General features: G+C 42.3%; 1 protein-coding gene across 2 annotated transcripts in view; it reads right to left on the bottom strand.

The window, feature by feature from the left end:
* CSMD1 (CUB and Sushi multiple domains 1) overlaps positions 1-24,138 on the bottom strand; it is a 1,941,062-nt gene that overhangs the window by 13,632 nt on the left and 1,903,292 nt on the right. For both annotated transcript variants that reach the window (XM_032328946.1, XM_032328947.1), the window contains 10 exons: positions 23,565-23,738; positions 21,651-21,833; positions 13,346-13,522; positions 12,680-12,859; positions 9,865-10,038; positions 9,278-9,451; positions 7,464-7,537; positions 4,453-4,564; positions 2,578-2,757; positions 1,247-1,291 (listed from right to left, as the gene is read on the bottom strand). In XM_032328946.1, coding sequence (XP_032184837.1) covers positions 1,247-1,291; positions 2,578-2,757; positions 4,453-4,564; positions 7,464-7,537; positions 9,278-9,451; positions 9,865-10,038; positions 12,680-12,859; positions 13,346-13,522; positions 21,651-21,833; positions 23,565-23,738 — 1,473 coding nt within the window. The remainder of the gene's footprint in view (positions 1-1,246; positions 1,292-2,577; positions 2,758-4,452; positions 4,565-7,463; positions 7,538-9,277; positions 9,452-9,864; positions 10,039-12,679; positions 12,860-13,345; positions 13,523-21,650; positions 21,834-23,564; positions 23,739-24,138) is intronic.

Below are 24,138 nucleotides of genomic sequence, written 5' to 3'. Positions count from 1 at the left end.
TGGTCCTTCAGGGCCCTTCTGGTTTGCAGTGTAACACTACGTCCAGATGTGGACGCATGTTAGGCTGCATGACCTCCACAAAGAACCACATTCCATTAGCGAGACCCTCCCAGGGGAATGAGCAGAGGAGCACTGAAGAGAATGGATGTGCCTTCAACATAAAGCATGTGAGTGTGTCCGGATCTTTAACAAAAAATAAGCAAACAAAAACAGAACAAACACACCACCACCACAACAGATTGTTTCCTTCCCCTGAAGACCATGTTCCTGGGTAAAGAGTACTGATTTCTGTATTTGACTTGAACTTGACATTGGAATAGAATCATTTATAACGATTTTCAGTAGTAGCTTTTATCCTTCATGCTGTACACTGGAAAAAGTCCTTTCATCAGGTTGGGACACCTGCCCTAGTCTGAGACGGACATGTGTTACTCAGCGTTGTGATTTAACAAGAGGATTACATAAATGCTCTCCACAGTTGAGGTCAGCATAGACCTTCCTAAGAAATCAGTGTTAAAACCTGAATAAGGAAAACACTAGGGAAATGACCTTATATATTTATAAGTTTTCTATTTCTGTTAAAAAAAAGTTGACTTAAGTTATAATTTGGGGACACACTGAATTATTATAATAGTCTCTATATTTATAACAGATAGAATGGGCCGGCTGATTTGGAGTCATGCTCGTCTTTCTTGGGAAATGGGACTTCATCTCTCCGATTTTCTGTGTCGCGCACTTAGCAACACACCACATACAACAAACAGTGAACATTTTAGGAGGCAGAGGATGCCTGAATGATGGAGATACTTGGGGGAAAAAAATTGGAGCTCCTCACTTTTACTGCTCAAGCGGACAGGCGATACTGTCAAAAGGCTTCATTTCTACTAGCTTCCTGTTTAGAAGAAAGAATCGCAACCCTCTTTATAAGGCTCTCCATTATATCACATTCTGTTGTCAACATTTTACGTCCAGATCTGCCCACAAAATGCTGAGCCCCTCTGCACGAGACGGCATGTGAGAAGGCCAGAGGGGTTCCTCCTAATCAAGTCTTGTTATTCCCTTGACCAACCACCATTATGGAAGAAAGAGAAATCAGTATAGACTTGGTGTTTTCCATAATTGAAACATTAACTCCTTCGTGGACTAATGGAATCGGAAATTTGTGTGTTAAAACTTGTTTCGCTGTGCAGAGTAGAGAACAAGTCACTTATCGGATTGAAATCTAGGACTGTTCTGGTATACAAACCTGGAGTTTTAGTAACTGTTTCATTAACTTCTCTCACTCCTTTACCTACAAGTAAAAAGACAAATTATCATTTTCAAAAACATGTATTTTTGAATAAGTCTGAAAAAATGTCAAATTGAAGCAATTTTCCTTTCTCCAGATTTCTTGAGTTTCTACAAAATATGAATGTCATATACAGAGCCACTTTAAACCCCTGTTTTCACAGCAGAATATCCTTCGTGTTTGTGGAAAAATGGAGATTACTGGTGCAAACCCATGCCGCTGTAAGAGGCGTCGTGTGTTACAACAGAGAGCCTTGCAAACGAGGGTGGGTTATGGCCCTGTGCTCACTCCTGTTTGGGAAGTACTGGCCGCAAAGGGAAGATGGCCTACAAAACCGCTAAGATTTCATAACCCCTCTTAATTTTCCAAGGCCTCGCCCAAACTGATGGAAGTACGAGTCGATAAGGAATCACAGCACATCGTTTCCCTTGCGGACTGTTTAATTTGGTCTATCACGTTGGATTGAATTCAAAATCTCTGAGCCTTTATGGTTCTGTGTCAGACTAAAAATCACCTTTCTAAAGTTGGTTTTCTTCCATTTCTGAGAGGGAAGGGCGAGTGAAACACAAATGCCTTACGAATTCCTCATCTGATAACTATAAAGAGGCCCCAGGAAAGGAGAACTAAAACCACAGATTTTATCACACTCCGTCATTTTCCTTCTGCTGTTAGTGTTCGAGGCCCATATGATCAACGTTTCCTGGAGCCTATGAGGTCAGCTGTTGTCAGCTCCGACCCTGACTCATTACTCTATTGGTAACTGCACAAATTTGTGAGGAATTAATCCATTTTCATGCTAATTGCTTTCATAATTTAAAGGATCAGAGCTGTGTAAAGAGTAGGTCAATGTAAACTTCACCAGCAAACAGCTCGTGGTCTTAAAAATAACAGGTAGTTTAGTTTGTATGTCCATCAGTGCTTGGTGATATTTGCTCATTTGCATTTGAAAAATGTACATTTTCCAAAGCTATGGTGCATATTCCTGTCCTTTTAACTCATAATGCTTTTCTAGAGGCAAACAGCTTCTCTCCATGGCTTAAAGTGTGAATAGCAAATACTACTGTGTACAGGTTGGCTCCCACCACCGGGCCTCCATTGTGCCCAACACTGACTACGCACACGTTCACACACACAGCTCACCACATGAACACAGATTCGGCTGGGGTGACTGACATCACTTCAGTGACGTGGCTTCCTGGTGGACCTCACACCAGGAAGCTAGCCTGGTGGGCTGCCGGCGCTCCTCTGCTCTGCAAGGATGCGTGCTCCCTCCCTCACCGGTGACTTACTTTTGCAGACGGGTGATTTTCCTGTCCATTTCATATCTGCTTTACACGTCCTGTGCTCGGACCCGGCTGCGAGGAAAAATCCCGGATGGCAGGTGTACACCAAGGTGTAACCGAAGGTGGGGAGATCGATCGCTCTCACGTCCGCGTGGGCTGGCGTCTCGGGCTGTCTGCAGGTGTGGGCTGAAACAGCACGGATTCCATTAGAAAACACCGACCGCTGTTTATGATAGACTTAGCACATGCATCTAAAGAAATAAGGAAATATGCCAAAATTTGGAAATGACTGTAAAGTCAAAATTAAAACTCAAAATTCTGAATACGGTAGCTTTAAATATCCCCCAAATTCTCTGCAATGTTTAAAATGCTGAGCACTTGGGATTTTTCAGCTCTACTACCCTCCCTGCCGCCCTCTCTCCAAGTGCCTACCTGTCATCTCTCTGTCTGTCTACCTATCTACCCATCCGTCCGTCGAATCTCATTCTCTACATTTATGTGCATACGATCAATTATGTGTAGAAATTTAGAATATAAATCACAGCATTGAAACGAATCACTTCTAACATACTATTAAGATAAATAACACATTAATTGCCCTAAAAGACCAGTCCTATCAGCTAAACACAATGGGCAAATATTTAGAAATATGACTTGATTTTTGTCTGATGGCAGGTAAGAAATCTGTTATTCAGTTAAATGAATAGTCAATTTTGGTAAAAGCTTAATTTGTGTTTAGTAACCTAATTTGAATATTATCAATTCTTATTTCCCTGAAAATCTAATTTAGGAGTGAATAAGATTGTGATGTTTAAATCTCCAGTAACTTCTCTTTCTTTATAAAGTTCATACCTACGTCTCAAGCAAAGGACTCGACAGATGATTATAAAACAAGCTGACAATATAAAACTTACAGATGCAATTGTTTTCAGTGTCATGATATTTTATGCTTCCATAAATTTCCAGCATACGGATACCAGGTACTTGCAAGCGCCAACCTGTCCAGACTCCCGCGTGTGCATATACAGACATATATGCGTGCCGGGTGTGCATGGGATATCACATATGTAACTTGACTAGAGTATTAGCAATGATAATTTTGAAATAAATACACTTCTAATAGTGAGAAATACACAAAACATCATATCTTACATACTATTAAAATAATTTTTCATGACACTCTATTTTTTTTTTTTTTTTTAGGTTTCACCCAGTAAGACTAAGATTCTGTATCTCACTAAATGGATAGGGGATGAAATACGGGCTTCGGGAGAATTCCTGTAACATTTCTCCTATTTCTCATGATTAAGTCAAAAAATAAAATTTGATCCAAAGTAATGATTTGAATGACCAATTCATACAGACTTCAAAAATAACATTTAAGATATTTCTATTTAATATTGTGACATATCCCATGATCCATTTTACCCTTCTTTCCTGAGCTGATGTGAACATTCTAGAAGAATGACAGCATGCTGAAGAAAGCTTTCTTTCTGCGAGAGTAACTGACGGCATTCACCTGTCTTCGGTTTGGGCGGGTTCTCGGACTTGAGTGTGCCCCGCTACCACCTGGAGGGGCTGCTGAGTTACAGACAGCTGTTCCCGCCCTTTGCTCCCACCTGCACCCCAGCCCCCGAGTTCCTGATTCTGTACGTCTTGGGGTGCGGCTTGAGAATTTAAATGCTACCGCACTAGCATGGGCTGCTGATGTTGCCAGTCCTAGGGAATCAAACTCTGAAAAATTCTGGTTTTGGGAATCAAAGAAGATCCAACAAACAAAAATAGGGCAGCTCCTCATTACTTCTCTGGAGGGTAAACACCTCCTAGACACCCGAGAATAAACAGGGCATTTCTGGCTGTGGGGGAAGAAATAACACTTACGTATACACTCTGTCTGAATTCCACTCCAAGTTAAATTTGCGAGGCAAGTGCGGGTCGTAGAACCTTGAATGTGGTAGCCTTTCCTGCACCTGAAAAACACCGTGCTTCCAACCTACAGAGGAAATGCAGCATTAGCTCTGGGGCCGAGCGGACGAGGCGACCTCAGGCCGTCCTGCTGGGAAGAGCATCCCAGGGTGCCCCAGGCCAGCGGTACTTCTCACCGGCGCTGGGACACCGCCGCTCTCATCATTCACTGTCCCACGCACGAGCAGACTCCGCTAGACACAGTGACTGATGGCCGGTCACGAGGAGTTTATTTGGGTAACAAAAATGTGTTTTTTCTCTTTCCTTTCAGCCTTCCTCTCGGTTTGTGATGATGATTTTCCCCCTTTTCCATTCCTTCCCTGCTACTCCAGGTGGTATTGATTAAATAATTACTTTTGCTAATGCTTCTGGGAGCCGGCCAACTCCTGCTGTATTTTAGAATGTCTCAAAACTCAATCTGTTCCCCTGAAGCCTCAGATACATGAACTACTCGTTGCCACCTGCATGCCTAAAATAACTTCCCTCCGGACCTTCGCAAGCTAACCTCCCCCGCCCCTTAATACTCGGTATTTTGGTAAATTTTACTTTCTCTGCACATTCTCTCCTGACTTGCAAGAAGGCATCATACATGGCTTAAGACAGCATTCGGGAAGTGTCTGTATGTTTATCTGCTTTCCTCACCTAACAGGACATGCCTCGAAGGGAAATCTGCAGCGGTCTTTTTTTAAAGGCCACTTTAAAGACGTTTTTAAAGGATGAGTTAGGGTCATGTGTTGAAGGGAATCAAACAAGCCCAGATCACTTATGCCTGGGACATGGGACCAGGTTGGGGGAAGAGAAAGGGGCACAGAAATGAGCTCACAGAGAGGTGGTCTGTGCCTGAAAGGCAGCTTTGTACCCTCTGCACTCGTGAGTGGGACCAAGTCTTTTCCTAAGGCATTAATGATGAAGCCACGTGAGTGTACAGGGGAAGAGTCCATCTGGTCCTTGCTCTGAGGAGACAGACCCACGCTTCATTGCTTGACCTTTGCTTTCTCATCTGGCCCAGTTCTCATTTCCCTCACTGGGATTTGGGGAGGAGTAACTATGAGTCACACGCGTGGTAATAGTTGCTGCACTGAGCAGTGACTGTCCGAAAAGCATAGCCACTTCCTGCCACTGGTGCCCAAAGTAGGGATTGGGGTTTATATAGAAAAAAAAAATTCAAATTTATCTAAACTGCCAAGGAATAAGGGATTTAAGATTCAGAGGTAGGAAGAGGTTAGTCTGTCACCTGTCAGGATAGCCTCCACCGACTTTCCTTGTCCGCATGTCACTGACCCCATCAGACCTCCTGCAAACATGCTCAGTTATTCACTAGCGGGAAGACAATGGAGAGCCTCTCTCATGGAGGGGTAGGAGGAAAAGACAGTGTCCTTCTCGGTAAAGGATCTCCTAGCAGAAGGTCCCTGACTACTCCAGACTGATCGCTGTAAATTCACCTGGTGTTTAGAACTGATGGGATGTGGAGGGCTAGAGACGAAAGGGTAGTCATTTGAATCGCACAATTAACACAGCAGGACACGAGATATTCTGAGACTAAAATGGCTCACTCTGCGTGAGCATGTTTCAGAAGATGGTGCAGAAGGGAACAAACAAAAGTCTGTTATATTCAAAACTTAATGTGTCTGATGAGCAAGAAAGAAAAAAAAAATGTTTTGAGGAGATTCCTGACTGTGTCCAGCACCTCTTGAAAAGATGGCATCTGTGTCTGTAACTTGTTAGCAAATCTTGCTTTTGGATACAATGTATCATTCTTTTTGGTGTAACTTTATTTTGTTATAAGGGGCGTGAGAAGTTTATCCATCCCGATTCCTGTCTTAAGAGAGACGGCAGGGATAGGTTGGTGAAAGGAGTCCTCACAAATGTTGACTTCACATGGGCTCCTCAGGGTCAGATCTAGAAGTGCCCAAACCAGTGGTGGGTTGGCAAGAGCTAACTCACATGCAGTATCTCCCAGGAACCCCATATATGTGGCATTACAGTTCTACATGCCAGAAAGCATTTACCTGAGGATTCAGCCATGTTTGAGACCTGATATCAAATACACTGGATTTAACTCATTAGGCACCCCTGTGACTTTCCTTTGTAGGCTGTAAGAATGCCGTCAGGAAGTAACCAATGTGTGCTAGAGCCAACCAAATGAGAATTTTAGGTTTTCGAATTTTTAGGTTTCAGTGGAGACTGGGGGGAAGGGGCTAAAGAAAGAAGTCTTTTGTTCTGAATTAATGGGGTCCCTAACTTGAAAGCACTATACATATGTCACTGGGGCTTTCAAAGTCATGTCATCATACAGCTCTGAAGTCACTCAATCACTTTAGATGGTGCAAACATTTTATTTCAGGCTTCATTACCTTCCATTTTAGGTATTCCTCTAATAGTACCTAAAGTGTTCATGTACTTTTTGTGTGTGTGTTCATGTACATTTTATTTAAATAGTTAAATGAACATCAAAAGCGATACTGAGCAAGCCAGTAATTCATACAGAGGGATCACATGGAAGAGAAACATCACAATGTAAGTGTACGCTAAAGGGCCCGCATGCATTTTCTCCAGTTTTTGACTCAAAAATATAATACTCCTTTCCCATTATATCAGGTCACTAAGCAGGGGCTTTTTCTGTGTAGCTACTCGGTGACCAGTCACTCCAATTTGAGAATTGCTGTGCCATTTCAGCAGACAAAAAGCACCCAATTATGCATACTTTCAGATAGAAATTAATACGGCAATTGATACTGTGTGAATGAAGATACACCCCGCTATCCCAATTCTGACAGTTAAAACCTCAGGCAGAAATCCTCTCTGGATGTATTTGTTTCAGAAATATACCATGACTCAGACAGGGGGCATAAAAACATGTACAGATGTTCAGGTGTTGTCCCTATTTTATATGTAGAGAGAAACACAGTACAATAAAAATGGAATACCTCATATCCTCTGGAACTATTCTGTATCCCAAAGTGTGGAGTACCAGGGTCTGGGCAGGAATTATGAGCAGGGTCTGAATTTCAGGGGAAAAAAGAAAGAAAGAAAGAAAGAAAGAAAGAAAGAAAGAAAGAAAGAAAGAAAGAAAGAAAGAAAGAAAGAAAAAAAGAAAGAACACAAGTGCCAGATACTGTTATTATAAGGATTCCAGTATTTTTACTAAAAGGTCTTACAAAATTGAGAACATTATATTTTGACAAATGTATGAGATTTTTGCATGAAAGTTAAAAATTAAAGTAAATTGCTATTTCCATCTTCCTTCCACACTGTAGGTATCGCCCCTTAGTCCTTTAGATTCTAAAGTGCTCTGTGTATTATTTTCTGTGTTGGAATGGATATTCCTTCCCATCTTCTGGTCCAACATACTCTACTGGCTGTTTCCTGATACACTATCTTCAATGATTATGACCCCTTAGATTTAAGGATCCCATTAATGACCATCTCTTTTAGTCAGCCATCACCTTATTGCAATTTCTTAATTTTCTTGGAGACTTCCAAATTAGAAATACATTGAATGCTTCAACATTGAGACACATGGTAGACCCAAAGTCACATTTTGCCCCCTCAATACATGCACAACTTGAGCAAGGAGGAGCAAGGAGCTTCAATTATTTGCTGCTCTCTAGCCACCATGGAAACATTTGTTTTCAAGAGAAACATGGGAGTGAGGAACACCTGTCTTAGTATCGAGATAGCAAGCGTGTAGCAATGGTTTGAATGAAACAGCAGTAACGTGACTCTTATAAAAAACAAACAGTGTGGGGTGCCTGGGTGGCTCGTTGGGTTAAAGCCTCTGCCTTCGGCTCAGGTCATGATCTCAGGGTCCTGGGATCGAGCCCCGCATCGGGTCTCTGCTCAGCGGGGAGCCTCCTTCCCCCTCTCTCTCTGCCTGCCTCTCTGCCTGCTTGATCTCTGTCAAATAAATAAATGAAATCTTAAAAAAAAAAAAACAGTGCTTCAGTGAGTTTATTTCTGACCACCTTTGTTTTTAAGTAGAAATCATTCCATTTCTTAGAAAACAACCAGGACTATAGATCATTAATTGTTTCCTGCAAACATGCAGAACATCTCTTCAGCTCAGTACAGCTGGGTGAAAAAAGGTAGCCCATCAGTAAACAAGTCTGAGGCAGTGAGGTCTGAAGAAATCTGCTCTTAGTGAAAATGATCCATTCTGGTATCTATGCCACTAATAATGTGGCTTTTGACAAATACAATTGTATCTGAATCCTCTGCCTGAGACAGAAATTCCACCTAACCATGTGGGGTTTAAGTCACATGGAAAAGCATCTTCTGACTTGCAAGATTCATTGTCCTATTCCCGGGTCACCAGCATGTACGTGCCCCAGGCCTCTTGGCACTGTTGGTGCAGGGGCTCAAGGGGGACAGACCCGTGCACAAGAGACAGGCACCGAGGGGACAGGCACCAAGCAACAGCCAGGCTGTCTTTCCCGTGGTGGCTGTTCTGGAACAGGCCAGTCCTAGCATCTTCAACAACACTGTCTTCCCCTGCAAGAATGCCCCTGTTGCTGACGTGGGGACACAGAAACAAGAGAACAAAGTCTGGCAGGTGTTTTAACAGCCTCCTAACTTCAATTCCAAATTTGGTCTGTACCATTTAACCAGAGTAGCCGAGGAGAGCTTCCACAGAGAACGATCTATGGGAACATTGTGGGAACAACTATGGGAACAAATGACCAGATATTAGAGAGAAGGTCCGTATTCCCAAGCACCCTTGGGGCTGCCACTTAGTTCTTACCGATGCAGGTGGGCTGTGTGCCACTCCACGTGCCGTCCGCCTGGCAGGTTCTTCTGGATGACCCCACCAGTACAAAGGGAGATTTGCACTGGAAGAAGACTTCCGACTTATAGGTGAAGCTTTTGCCACTGAGTCGCGCCTCCGCAGGGGTGCCTGGGTCTCCGCAGAAGACAGCTGTGGAAGACAACAAGGAGTCAGCTAATGGTCCGCGTCTCTGGGTCAGATTAACTTCTCCAACTTGTGTACTGGGCATCTGCAAAAATCTTTGGGTTTGAAGTGGTGGGGGGGGTGGGAGGTTGGGGGAACCAGGTGGTGGGTATTGGAGAGGGCACGGATTGCATGGAGCACTGGGTGTGGTGCAAAAATAATGAATACTGTTACGCTGAAAATAAATAAAAAATAAATTTAAAAAAATCTTTGGGTATCACTATTCAACCCATCAATGACTGAGGGGTCTGCCTTGAGCAAGGCGGCCTTGAATGAGAGCCCCTGCCTCCCATGGCAGGGCCAGCAATGACAGGGACTGGAAAGCACTCCATGGGTCCAGCACATGGGACCCCAGGAGCCAGCACTGCCGGAAGACTTACGCAGGCACTGGGGGACCTCTCCTTTCCACACGCCGTGGCCTTCGCAGGAGAGGATGGCGGAGTGAGAGGGCTGGAAGCCGTCCACGCAGCTGTAGCTTACGCTGGCACCCCAGCGGAAGTCTGTTCCCTCCACTTTTCCATGCAGCACGTGAGGCGGCTGACCGCACATGACAGCTGTTTCCAAAAAACAGACGGGACTGAATGTCCAGGGCCTTTGCCCTGCTGCAACCCTCAGATGACCCACATTTTCATTTCACCCAAATTATAAATGACATCTAGGTCGGGCTGTTTTCTTTCAATAAGAGGAGGATTGAGGAAAACAACAAATGAAAATAATAAAAGTTTTCTCCAGCATTTCTTCATTAATTTAGATCAAGTACAAAAAAGCAAAGCCAAGTCACAGCATACTCCACTGTAAGAGAAAGCAGGATTGAACATGACCTTCTCAGTAGATACAAGGCCAAGAAAGGAAGAGATATTCATATTTAATACGTGTCTTTTCATGGTGGCTCCAGAGGACAAATCACTCATGCAGCATGAGCACAACCTTCTGGATTTATGTGCACAAATGGTAAACTCCCTGAATTTTTCACATCTAAAGACAGCACATAAGATCTAGGAGATATAGACTGTTGAAACTTTGGCTGAGTCATTAAAAACCAGGCAGTTACATGGTTACAGAGGCTATACTCCTAGCCACTGCTGTACAATGTCCCTGAGCCTGACGTTCACTTTGTGAGGGACCACAGAAATGAGTGCAGTTCTTACGGATGATCAGCAGCTCATGCTGGCCCTATATGGTCCCTCCCAGTCTGGCCATTACAGTGCAGAGCGCTGGGAAACACTGCACACATCTTCCTGGGAGAGCTAGGAGCTTTCTGTATTTCACCCACTCCAGAGGAAGTGTGCCATGACAGAAGGCAGCAGGGGAAGAGACTCAGCTGTACGTATGTTCTCACCCATGTTTTCTCCTGTGTACTCACATTCACACATTCTCATGTGAAGAAGACACAATCACACACAGAATCACACGTGAACAGCCAGCAGCTGGAAACAGGCCTTTCCAGTGCCCTTAATCTCAGGCATGTTTTCAACCAATGTTTCTGAGAATGCACATGGGAGGGGGTGGGAAACATGTGCTCTGGACAGGAGAAGCAAGTGGACAGTGCTCCAGGCGAAAGCAGTGATGAGTCACATGGTTCCACAAAGGGCATGAAGGGGGGTCTAGCCTGAGACCAGTTCAGAGGGTGAGAGTGGTCTCATCTGGAAGGGCCTGGTTGGCCATGGAGGTAATGACATCCACCCTGACTATGAGAAAGGGAAACAGAAGTTGATAAAAACACAAGATATCCCAGAGAATGGACAACTGTATGGGCCGCTGTCATCAACATCAACATCAACTGTCATCTACTCATCAACATCAACAGATGAGTCGAGCCCTCCTGACACTACATTGTGAGTTTCAGTCAACATTGTCTAGTGCTGGCTTTGCAATAGCGCCACGTTAATATGGCAGGTGGAAGGACAGGTGACACGGTGATCCTTACCCCCAGTGGGAGGGAAGCAGGGTCCCAGAACATGGCTGCCTCAGAAGGGAGAGGAAGCCGTGTATTTGAGCACTGGGCTCTCACTGAGGCTCACACCTTGTGAGCTCACTGTGCTATACTCCTAGCCACTGCTGTAGCACAGTGTGAGCTCACTGAGGCTCTGTCCTTGTGAAACCCAAGTCCATCTGTCTCTCGGAGCCCACTGACGACCACACCACTGCCCAGCATCTAGCGTATGACTCCCATAGCACTGTCTTCGATCCTAGGCCGATACGGAGCCAGGTGGCACACTCGTGTTTGGGGCCAGCCCTGTTCATGTCCCAGCTGTCTCTGTGACCCTCCTGCTCCACTCTGGCTCAGCGGAGAAGAAAACCTGTGTGTGTTGCTTGCAGTTGCTCGCCAGGGGTCCAAACCATGCAGACCCCTGCCTATGGACAACTTGCACTGGGCCCCCTCCTCCATCGCCATCAGAGCCCACCCCTGCTGATCTGCCATTCAGGTCACTAGACTGGCTTCAGCCTTCTCTGCTCTCCCTGGAAAGTCCAACCGCACGAGTCATAAATGTTCTCATACCACCTCCGTATTCCCATGGCAGGTTCGGTCCCAGCAGCTGGACCCCCAAAACACCATGGTACTTAGGTTCTCTGCCATTATTTGATGATCGGCGTCTCTGTCTAAGCTGACTTGAAAGTCCTATATTTACACTTCCTCATTATCTCTGCTGTAATCCTTAATAGATTTGGGGTTAATATGTGTGTCAGGAGAGAGGAATGTGCGGATATTCAAAACAGACTTAGGGGCACCTGGGTGGCTCAGTCGATTAAGCATCTGTCTTCAGCTCAGTTCATGACCCCAAGGGTCCTGGGATCAAGTCCCATGTCAGGCTACCTACACAGTGGGGAGCTGCTTCTCCCTCTCCCCTTGGCGTGTGCTCTCTGTCTGTCAAATAAATAAACAACATCTTAAAACACACACACACACACACACACACACACACACACACAATTAGTGGTAGCGTGCTTGTCGTCTGAGTCCCAACACCTCTTGTCTCTGATTTGTGCCCTGACCCTTTACTAACTCTGCGAGTCGGTTTTCCCATCTCTAAAACTGAGATTACCGTATTAAGAAAATGAAGTGATTTTTGTTTGCAAACGAGCTTACAGGAACTCCTAGCACACAGAATGACTACAAAAATGCTTGCGGATGCCTCCAGTGTAACTCAGTAAACACTTCCGTGTGCATAAGACCAAGAATGTGATGGCGCGCACCTTTGCAGACCGGTTTGCTGCCATTCCACGTACTGTCTTCGGTACAGCGGATGGTGGATGACGTGATGGGCTCCATGAGGTAGCCGGGGTCGCACTGGTAGCTCACGGTCTTATTGAAGGTGAAATCCGTTCCAAACTGGATGCCATTCGCCACGGTGCCTGGGTCCCCACAGCTTATAACTAATGAGCAGAAGACGACCAAAAAAAATTAGAAAAATACAAAATTACCATTAAATAGTCATGGTTTCTGTTCAAGTTACTCCCCTTAAGTGGTAATTCAACATGATTGAGCAGAAAATTGTTAAAGGAACACCACTGTCCTCTGACGACACTCCTGACCTACTGTCAGGGTACAGTGTGTTTGGAATGTGACCAGAGAATTGAATGTTTTCCTTAGTTCCCTGGAAAATAAATGGTCTACTGACATTTTTTTGGACCCAGCTTTACAATGTCCAACCAAACTGGCCACTGAACAGAGTTTCAGCCATGTAGATTAGAAAGTAAAGAAAGAGCTCCAACTACCTAATAAATCATCATCGTATCAAACATGCATATATCCTTTTATCCTCTATGTATTAAAAAAAATAAAATACTTAAAAAAATAAATGACTCTTTCTCAGTCAAGTAGATCTCATGGTCATGGCCTCAAGCATCCATGACAGTGACCTGTGCAGTCAGGGGCCGTGCCCGTCCAGGTCCCGTTGGCCGTGCAGTGCCGCGTCATGAGCCCTGAGGTCTTGTAGCCTTCCCAGCAGGCGTAGATGACCGAGCTGGAGAAGAGGATGCCGTCGCTGCTGACAATCATGCCATTGGTGGGCGTGCCCGGATTGCCACAGGACACAGCTATGGGGACAAGGACACAGACAGAGTGAACTGCCACCAAAATGACAAATGCCCGAGACCAAAGGTCATCAGTGTAGCAGATGACATATTGGATTTTTTAAATAGGCTCTATTACTATGGAACATGTGTAATATGCATTTTACTTTATGGTTCATGCCATTCTTTTCTCGATGAGTTACAAATGTGAGAGTTATATGGTCATACTATTCCTCCTCAAGTATATTCAGAACAAATTAAAAAGTGAACTAAAGCATTGAAAATTCAATGCCTTGCTACTTTTGAGATTTAGCCTGTTTATAATACAAAAAAAATGAGGATTTTTTTTAAAAGGATCTATATGGTATTAGCGACTCAGAAGGGCCTTCTTCATGTAGGAGATGATGGATTTTCTTTAATTCTGGACCCATCAGGTCATCCTTCACGACTGTCGGGTAATTCCTGGTGGAAAACGAGGGATGCCTGAGGAAGATGAATCACGCCTGGACCGCCCGGTAAGTGTCTCCTCGCCTGATCCCCGCTGCTCTCCAGATCCAACAATGCCATGTATGGGCAGCGAGACGCCGGCTGACCACAGGCAGGCTGACAGCTCCAAACTCCACACGTGTCCCTCGCACATACCTCAATCAGCAAAGCAAACTCAGCAGCTTGTGGGCATGTATCAAGGTGATGATTTTAACCCAGAACAAGGTTTTTTTTTTTTTTTTTTTTTTTGCCTTTGGTAGTTGAGTCTATTTATCACAGAATGTTAAGTTTTTCTCCCACATAATGTGCTGCCGGCAGTCAGAGAAAGAATGTGACCTTTGGCTGGATTTTAATAACAGGAATGTATCCTGAGACCATTTCTGAGAATGACCAAATATTTACAAATGCTGTGGCGTCTCTCATGGTTCCACTCTCGAACTTAGCCTTGAGAACAAAGATAAACTCTTCTTAGAAGTATGGAAGGAAACAGACTATGAAATGTGCATAGCATAGAACCGTCATGTAGCAGACATTTAGGAACTCGCCCACCGTTTGATGCCGGCCCTCAGCTCGGACTAGATCCTGTCTGACGAGCACAAAGCATGTGTTCTGGGGCTTCTCCACCTGCACCATAGCAGACAGAGCCACTCCACGACAACCCTTTCTTCTTGAGGGACCTGCTGTGAACTTACAACCCTTCCTCACACAGATCTTTCCACAGTTTCCTGGCTACCATTGAAATGAGATCTAGTTACCAATCATGAAGCAGATGATACTTAACATTCTCTAAAGCTCAAAAGTTCTGCTATGGCTGTAATATCAATTGAAATGTCATATTGCAAACACACCAAGAGGTTGGACTCTCCAAGACAATTATTCATTCAACAAACACTGATTTATCATTTAGTACATGACAGTTATTGGGTAGATGTACTAACAGAAAGCCTGGCATGGAAGATAATTGCATTAATCTAATTCATAATTTAGCAAACCAACAAGACAACCATGTTCTTGTATTTTATTCTAATCATATCTGCTATTAAAATCTGTGTAGCAATTTTTAAAAGTCACCTGTAAAGGATAATGCTAAAATGAGACAAGGGATTGGTGGACATATTCAACTTAATTTATAGACACGTGGATTGGTGGACATATTCAACTTAATTTATAGACACGTACATTGTCAGTAAGAGAATACCCATCATGATGATGCCATCTTAATGTTTAGAAAGTCCCTCAAATACTGGATTCTACAAAATCAAATTCGTGGTTAACTTTTTTTTCCTCCCTGACAGGGACACTTTCATTTATGGTTATTCCCATGAAGATGAAGACTAGAAATTACCCTCAATATGTCTGTGTTCATATTAATGCTATCATGATATAGGAGGACCTCTTAAAGGAAAATGGCAGCTTACATTTATAGTCAGCAGAAGGGAAACAAGATTTTTTATAAGTAAAAAGTTAAAACTCTTTAAATACTTCCTTTCTTTCCAAGTACATTTGGTTAACGTGACTCCTTCCATTAAAAGATAATTTTCTTTTACTTGATTTATAATGAAAGGCCACTACACTTATGCCGAATCCACTTCCTATCTACAGACACCAACACTTCACATAGCATGCTGTATTTTGATCATGGCTGTTAAGTTGAGCTAAATAGCTTCAGTATGAGTCTTGGCTCACACAACTTAAGTGAATGTGAATGACCAAGCTCTTGACATGTAGCATCTTCACTGTAAAATGGGTATAATAAAGGTGATTGCTCTCAGTTGTTGTAAGATTAAACACACTGCGTGCAATATGCCTTGAACGCAATCTGGCATCTTAGCAGAAGTACAGGTACACATGGTAGCTGATGTGTTGTCGTTTTCGTATAATCACTGTCATCATACATCTATTACCTGTATGAGATGTAGGCTTTATCACAGTCTCATGGGAAAGAGGATTAAGAGTTGTGTAAGGCAACTAAAACCAATGATATATTTAAGCAGTTTCCTAAGATCTATTCATTTGGAAAGTTCAGTCAATGAATCTATAATTAAAAGACTGGATTGCTAACAAAGAAAACATGATTGACATCATGGAACTATATTAGAAATATATTTGTAGGGGCACCTGGGTGGTTCAATGGGTTAATGCCTCTGCCTTTGACTCAGGTCATGATCCCAGGGTCCTGGGATCGAGCCCCGAGTCGGGCTCTCTGCTCAGCAGGGAGCCTGCTTCCTCCTCTCTTTCTGCCTGCCTCTCTGCCTACTTGTGATCTCTGTCAAATAAATAAAAAAATCTTTAAAAATAAAAAGAAATATATTTGTACACTCTGAGGAGCAGAAAGAAAAAAGAATGAACAAATGGGAAGATAGCCAGTGTTATCACTGGCTCATCATTAAGTAGAACAATATGTATATTACAGAAATCCCAGAGGAGATTAAAGTGAAAGAGACTGAGAGATCATTTGAATAAAAAATGGCTAAATCTTCTCAAAATTGATGAAAGACACAAATATACAATCCAAGAAACTCAACAAACTCCATGTAGGATAACCTCAAAGAGACCAACAAAAACACAATCAAATTATCAAAAGATAGAAAAAATATATTAAAAGCAGCAAGAAAGAAGTAACTTGTTATGTACAAGAGAATGTCTAAGATTATCGTCTGAGTTCTCAAAAAAATTGATAACTAAACACAATGAGAAATATATTCAAAGTTATGATAGGGGACACCTGGGTGGCTCAGTCATTAAGCATCTGCCATCAGCGCAGGTCCTGATCCCAGGGTCCTGGGACCAAGGCCTGCATTGGGCTCCCTGCTTGGTGGGTAGCCTGTTTCCCCCTCTCCTACTCCCCCTGCTTGTGTTCCCTCTCTCACTGTTTCTCTGTGTCAGATAAATGAAAAAAATCTTTTTAAATAAAGTTATTTTATAAGAAAAAAAAGAAATACAAGTTCTTTGATGATTAAAATTTTACAATATTTTTATTTTGTGTTTTATGAAATCTTCTTTTCTTTTTACCATTTATTCAAGTGTCCTATCAGGTTCTAAGGCTTTTGGTAGATTCAGAAAAGGTGATTCATCAGGAGAGAGATGCTCTCAGTGGGCTGAATACATGGTCATGGCTATCATTAAGTGGAAATGAGAAAGTCACTGATAACCCCATTTTTATAGGTAATAATATGTGCCCCCCAAATCCAGACCTATAATAACAAGTGAGAAAAAAAAACAGAAACAGAAAGCTACAGATTGTCCAAAATTTTTTAAAGATGTGTGTTGGGGGGGTGTGTAAGATTATGTACATATCCCTTCCTGTCATTTGTTGTTATAGTAAGAGTCAATTACACTATTATTTACTCAACCTCCCATGATTTCTATACAATGCAGGTTTGGAGGGAGTCAGTTTTGTGAAGAATAGCATAACTATTTGAGAACATCAAAAGTATTTGAGAAATGCTTGCCATATTGAAACATTTCTACTTCTTTCTGTACACAGATTTTAATGGCCAAGTTTTTAAGGATTTTATAAGAAACACTTGAATTTCTAACTTTAGATAAACCAAATGCTACTCTAAAAATACTTGTATAGTCTGAATCAGGTGTATTATGAAGTGAAATCCAATTAAGCTCTCCTAATCAAATAAATGAATTCACTTGTTTTGCTGGAGTAGAACTCAAGGTGTTATATCACAGCACCAAAGTGAGATTTCTGCAGAAAGACATCATTCACTCTCAGCTGTTCTAATTTTTTTCACCTTTTAAATGTGCAAAGTCAAGGGCTTTTTATATCAGTAAACGTGACATAGAATGTACAGACCCAAGTGAGTGACCATTCTTAACACAATATTAATGTATTTAAATGAGGTTTGTTCTACTTTTAGGAGCTATGTTTTCCCAACAAATTTATTAAACTTTGTTTGTGGGGGGCAGGTGTGGAGGGGCAGAGAGAGAGGTAGAGAATCCTAAGCAGGCTCCCAGCATGGAGCCCAACATGGGGCTCGAGCTCACAGACTTGAGCTCATGACCTGAGCCTAAATCAAGAGTTGGTTGCTTAACCAACTGAGCCACACAGGCACCGCAATTTGGTTAACTTTTTTTTTAAATTTTTTATTTTTTATAAACATATATTTTTATCCCCAGGGGTACAGGTCTGTGAATCACCAGGTTTACACACTTCACAGCACTCACCAAAGCACATACCCTCCCCAATGTCCATAATCCCACCCCCTTCTCCCAACCCCCCTCCCCCCAGCAAACCTCTGTGAGATTAAGAGTCACTTGTGTTTTATCTCCTTCCCAATTCCATCTTGTTTCATTGATTCTTCTTCTACCCACTTAAGCCCCATATTGCATCACCACTTCCTCATATCAGGGAGATCATATGATAGTTGTCCAATTTGGTTAACTTTTAACCAATAATTTTTCAACCATCCTTCTGCTCCATTCTTTCTTTTTTTTTCTTCTAGAACTCCAATTAAAAGTATGTTGAACTATTTGATATTATCCCATAGGATATCCTTGTTTTTTCTTCTTCTTCATTTCTGTTTTCAAATTTTCATTGATCTGTCTTCATGTTAACTGATCCTTCTGCCATTTTTAATATGCTAAGCTCATCTACAAAAGTTTTTATATCAGATACTCTATTTTTTCAATTCCAGAGTTTCCATATGATTGTGTTTTTGTAATTATTTTCATTTCTTGTGAAATTATTTATCTGTTTACGACTCTAACTTCAGTGTGTAAAGATATTTTAAATAACCTCTTCAAGCCCTTGTGCATTATTTTCAACATTTGGTTCATCTCAGGATTGTATTCTCAAGATAAGATTCTGATTTTATTGTCTGTTTTGTTTGTTTGTCTGACTATGGGTAATATTGCTATGATGTCAGCATATGTAGTAATTTTTTTTTAAAGATTTTATTTATTTATTTGACAGTGAGGAAGATCACAAGTAGACAGAGAGGCAGGCAGAGAGAGAGGAGGAAGCAGGCTCCATGCTGAGCAGAGAGCCCGATGCGGGGCTCGATCCCAGGACCCTGAGATCATGACCTGAGCCAAAGGCAGAGGCTTAACCCACTGAGCCACCCAGGCGCCCCTGTAGTAATTTTTCATTGTATGCCAGACATTGTGAACAAAATGTTGCCTGGATTATGTCATTCCTTCAAAAGATGCTGGGATTTGTTCTGGTGGACTTTTAAATTAGTTGTAGGCTTTGGGGTCCTGCCATCAGTTTCATTCTCTGTTAGAGGAGATCTATTTAGACTTAGTCCTAACATGTTTTTGCTCTTAGTTCTAGCATGTTCCACTTATTTTAGGGGAGTGGTACATATTCATAATGCATGAAGTTTTCTGGGCATCTGTGAAATGTCCTAAGCATACAGTGAGAGCTCCGACTGGCCAGATGTCCAGTGTTTCTCAGTAGGGTATGACCTATAATATCATGGGTCCACTCTCAACTCTGCAGCAAAAGTCTGTGCATCACTGGGTCCCACTCATGCTTGTCCATCTGACCCTCAACAATGAATGCTCACCAGACTCATGGGGCTGTCCCGTTCTCAGCCGGCCCTTCTCAGATTCCCTGTTCTGCAAGTCCTATTTCAGTATCCTAGAACAATTTCTAGGATTCTGATTCCTAGAATAATTTCTAGGATACTGAAACCTAGAATAATTTCTAGGATACTGAAACCTAGAATAATTTCTAAGATACTGAAACCTAGAATAATTTCTAGGATACTGATACCTAGAATAATTTCTACTGCATCACCTCACCAAGCTACCTGGGTTTCACTTTTCAATTGCACAATAAGAAAAAAAATACAGAATAATGGGAGGATTATGGGCTCACCTCCCTGATTTCTCCTATGTACTGTCTGTTGTTTAATAAGATAATTGTCTCATATATTTTGTTGGTTTATAGTTGTCCTCAGTAAGAAGGCTAGCCTATTGTCATTCAACATGTCATAGAGTGAAGTGGAGCTCTTATTTAGTTTACATAATATTTAAATATATTCTGGACCAACAATTCCCAGGTATAGTATAGAGAGAAAAGATTAGATGGGGTGTAAATGTAGGTTACAAAAGTCACGTATAACTTTGAGGTACCATATTATAGAATAGAAAACACTCTGTTTTTAGTGAGAAAGAGATTCTATCATGCAAATTTTAATATGCAAACTCTAAAAAAGGTGAGGAAACAGAGAAAATTGTGTCTGAGTAAGAAAAAGTCTAACAATTTAGAATCCCATATTCCAGGCAATAAAAAGTATCCTTCTGCAACTCACAGTGGCAGGTGGCACCCCATCACCACTATTCAGTCACGTATGATTTCAGTCAACCTCTTTAGGGCCTAATATTAAGATTTATACTAACTTGATTGTCAGGAGGTGATTCAGAATCAAAAAGCACCCTGGATTATTATATATATGTATATCTCTATGTAGGTGTAGAGATCTCCAAGATAATTTTCCACTCAGAAGAGAATATAGACATATATATATAGGCATGATGTGTATAAGATATGTATTTATTTTTTCATATATATGATTATATTATTTACATATGATTTTATGAGATTAAAAGTGTAGTCTGGATACAATATAGTTAGATTATACACGTATGTTATTTTCTACTGTTCTATATAATACATATAATACGTGAGAGAGAGACAGGTACAAGAGAATAAAGAAAGTAAAGATTAAGAAAGTTGACTGATATTTCTGGTATTGGTATTATGTAAGTTTATTCAAGTTGGTCAACTAGAAAATGTTTCAGATATGTAAAAATGGATATTTAATGGATATTTATGGATATTTATGCATATGATATAGTGAATGCTGTGAAATATGTAAACCTAATGATTCACAGACCCATACCCTGGGGGAAATAATACACTATATGCTAATAAAAATAATAAAGTATAAAAATGGATATTTATCTTCTGTAAACATTTTGGACTCAAATAGTAAATAATTGAGAAGTGTGTATGCTAAATATTTCTAACATTTAAGTCTTATGTATCTGCATTCTAAATCAGTTCCTTTTTGGATGCTAAACAAATTCATGGTATCTCATCACACCCTTGCTTAAGGTGAGCATTTCTAATACACAATACAGTAAGTTATTCATGGTCTTTTACTGTTACTACTAAGGTATCCCACCATGTCCTCTTATGCCTCTCAAATATTAAGATAAAATATATTTGGTCTAAAATATACAGAGAATCACCCTAGGATCTTTGATGATGCAGTGTTTTTGACAAGGGCCACCAACAGCCTGGAAACAGCAGGGGAAGCGAGGCATACCCCAGCCTGCAGAATTTCCTATCAGCGACTGACACTGCATACGCTCACTGCTCTTTCTTCTCAGCTATGCACTACCGGCAGCCACGAAACACCACCACACCACAGAGAGGTTATTATTAGATCAGCAATCTCTTCTAGGTCATGAACTTTCAAAAGCTAAGGAAGGATCTGTGTTAGATGATCTTTTGAATAGTGAGGCTATCTCCATGTACCCCGTCAGGCGTTGTGATGATTCTCTTATACATTTCGGGGGAAAGTAGTTTAGTGATCCAAAGTTCAGTGTCTAGGATTTCTGTAGAATGGTATCCCTCATTTTAGAGAGAAATACATGGTTTCAACTGCAAAGGTTGACCTCCTGACTTGAAGGTACTCACCTTCACACACAGGCTGCAGTCCAGACCACGAGCCATTGAGCAAACACGTCCGCTCGGGAGAGCCTCTCAGCTGGTAGCCCATTTCACAGGAGAAGCGGAGAAGGCTCTTGGCCTTGAGTTCATCTCCAAGCCGGGACCCATGTGCTGGGGTCCCGGGATCACCACAAAATCCAGGGTCGTTTCCTATTGAACAGAAACACAAATGGTGAAACACAATGTTGGTAGATAAGTTTGTAACAGAGCTGTTATGTTTAAAGAGAATGAGAAGTTATTTCTTTTTATTTATGTATTTATTTATTTGTGAGAGAGAGAACTCATGTGTGCCCAAGCTGGGAGGGGATGGTCTGGAGGGGCAGAGGGAGAGAGTCTTCAAGCAGACTCCCTGCTAAGCATGGAGCCCAATCCAGAGCTTTTGGTGGGTCTTGATCCCACAACCTGTGAGATCACGACCTGAGTGGGAGCCCAGGGTTAGCCACTCGTCCAACCAAGCCACACAGGCACCCCAGAAGGAAAAGTTATTTACATGTGTTACAGTCACACTGCATTCCAGAAATCTCGTGAGAAAGACTTTCTTTATCATAGCACAAAAGTGACAAACATGAAAAAATTGTTCCTGTATAACTAAACACAACCTAGCTTATCAAAATATGTCGACAACAGAAAACTGACCCTCTATGGAAGAAACAAGACTCTGGGAATCATAAACACATTTTTCCACTGCATCAGGACAGATAATAAAAGGGAAACAGGGTTGAAGTGTATTGGGGAATAGAAAATCCCACAAGCAGATGCTGGCGAGGATGCGGAGAAAGGGGAACCCTCCTACACTGTTGGTGGGAATGAAAGCTGGTGCAGCCACTCTGTAAAACACCTTGGATGTTCCTCAAAATGTTGAAAATAGAACTGCCCTATGACCCAGCAATTGCACTACTTGGTATTTACCCTAAAGATACAAATGTAGTGATCCGAAGGGGCACATGCACCCGAATGTTTATAGCAGCAATGTTCACAATAGCCAAACTATGGAAAGAACCTAGATGTCCATCAACAGATGAATGGATAAATAAGATGTGGTATATATACACAATGGAATACTATGCAGCCATCAAAAGAAATGAAATCTTGCCATTTGCGACAATGTGGATGGAACTAGAGCGTATCATGCTTAGCGAAATAAGTCAAGCGGAGAAAGACAACTATCATATGATCTCCCTGATATGAGGAAGTGGTGATGCAACATGGGGGCTTAAGTGGGTAGGAGAAGAATCAATGAAACAAGATGGGATTGGGAGGGAGACAAACCATACGTGACTCTTAATCTCACAAAACAAACTGAGGGTTGCTGGGGGTGGGGGTCGGGAGAGGGGGGTGGGGTTATGGACATTGGGGAGGGTATGTGCTTTGGTGAGTGCTATGAAGTGTGTAAACCTGGCAATTCACAGACCTGTACCCCTGGGGATGAAAATACATTATATGTTTATTTAAAAAAATAATAAAAAGAAAAGAAAAGAAAATCCCGTGAGAAGTCTGATACCTCTCAATTACGTCCAGGTTGCTGATTCACTGAGTTTAATTTATTTAAGAACTATTCATGAAAAAAATTAAGATTTTTTTTTTTGAAGGGTGTTTCCAAGACAGGAAAGATGTGGAGGAAATGAGAAGAGGCACAGACAAGGGACCAAAAAAGGACAGGGAGAAACTGAGCAAAAGGAGGCCGGCCTCCTGGCCAGCACGATGGCCTCCCAGGGCTCCCACAGGAGGCAGTGTGAAGCGACGGGAGCTCCACGGTGTTGATGACGATGAAGATGGCCACGGAGAACACTGACGTATGTGGCTGGACACGGAAAAACAACTTCAAATAACTGTGACGCTCTACAGCCTGACAAGTCACTATGTACCGGTGTCACTGCTCACCCGTGCAGTGGGGAAGCGTTCCACTCCAGTGACTGTCGTCTTGACAAACCCGGGTGCTGTTGCCCACAAGGTCCCGGCTCCCTTTGCACGCGTAGTGAACTACGGCACCGTATGTGAACAGTTCTCCGGTCAGGATAGCATTGGCAGGAACCCCTGGGTGGCCGCATGATATGACTACAGGAAAAGTTAAAACAAATGAGCACGTCAGGCTTGTAGAACTGCTTTACCTTGTAGGCCTCGCACACAGACACCCACACACACATCACTATTAATGAAAAGCAGCTGAACACACTGGCCAATTCCTGCAGTGGCCTGCAGATAACCAACATCATTTTCCAGGTGACTCTCCTCAGATGTTCTCCTTAGACAGTCGCGTGCTCCTGAGGACAAGACGAGGGTCTGCCAGGGATGTCTGCTTTTGTTTCCTTTTCTTCTATCTTGAGGTGGTTTTGCTTAAGATAGAATCATACAGCTGGGCTTTCAAAGAGAAAGTCCCTCTACCTACGGTTTTTCCATTTGTCCTTAACTGTGATCCAAAAAAGCAGTAAGATATACAAAGTCAGAAACGTCATCA

The sequence above is a fragment of the Mustela erminea genome, chromosome 21 (genome assembly GCF_009829155.1).
Source record: "Mustela erminea isolate mMusErm1 chromosome 21, mMusErm1.Pri, whole genome shotgun sequence".
NCBI lineage: Eukaryota > Metazoa > Chordata > Mammalia > Carnivora > Mustelidae > Mustela > Mustela erminea.
The sequence above is the reverse complement of the archived record's forward strand: the minus strand, read 5'-3'. Positions and strand labels throughout refer to the sequence as shown.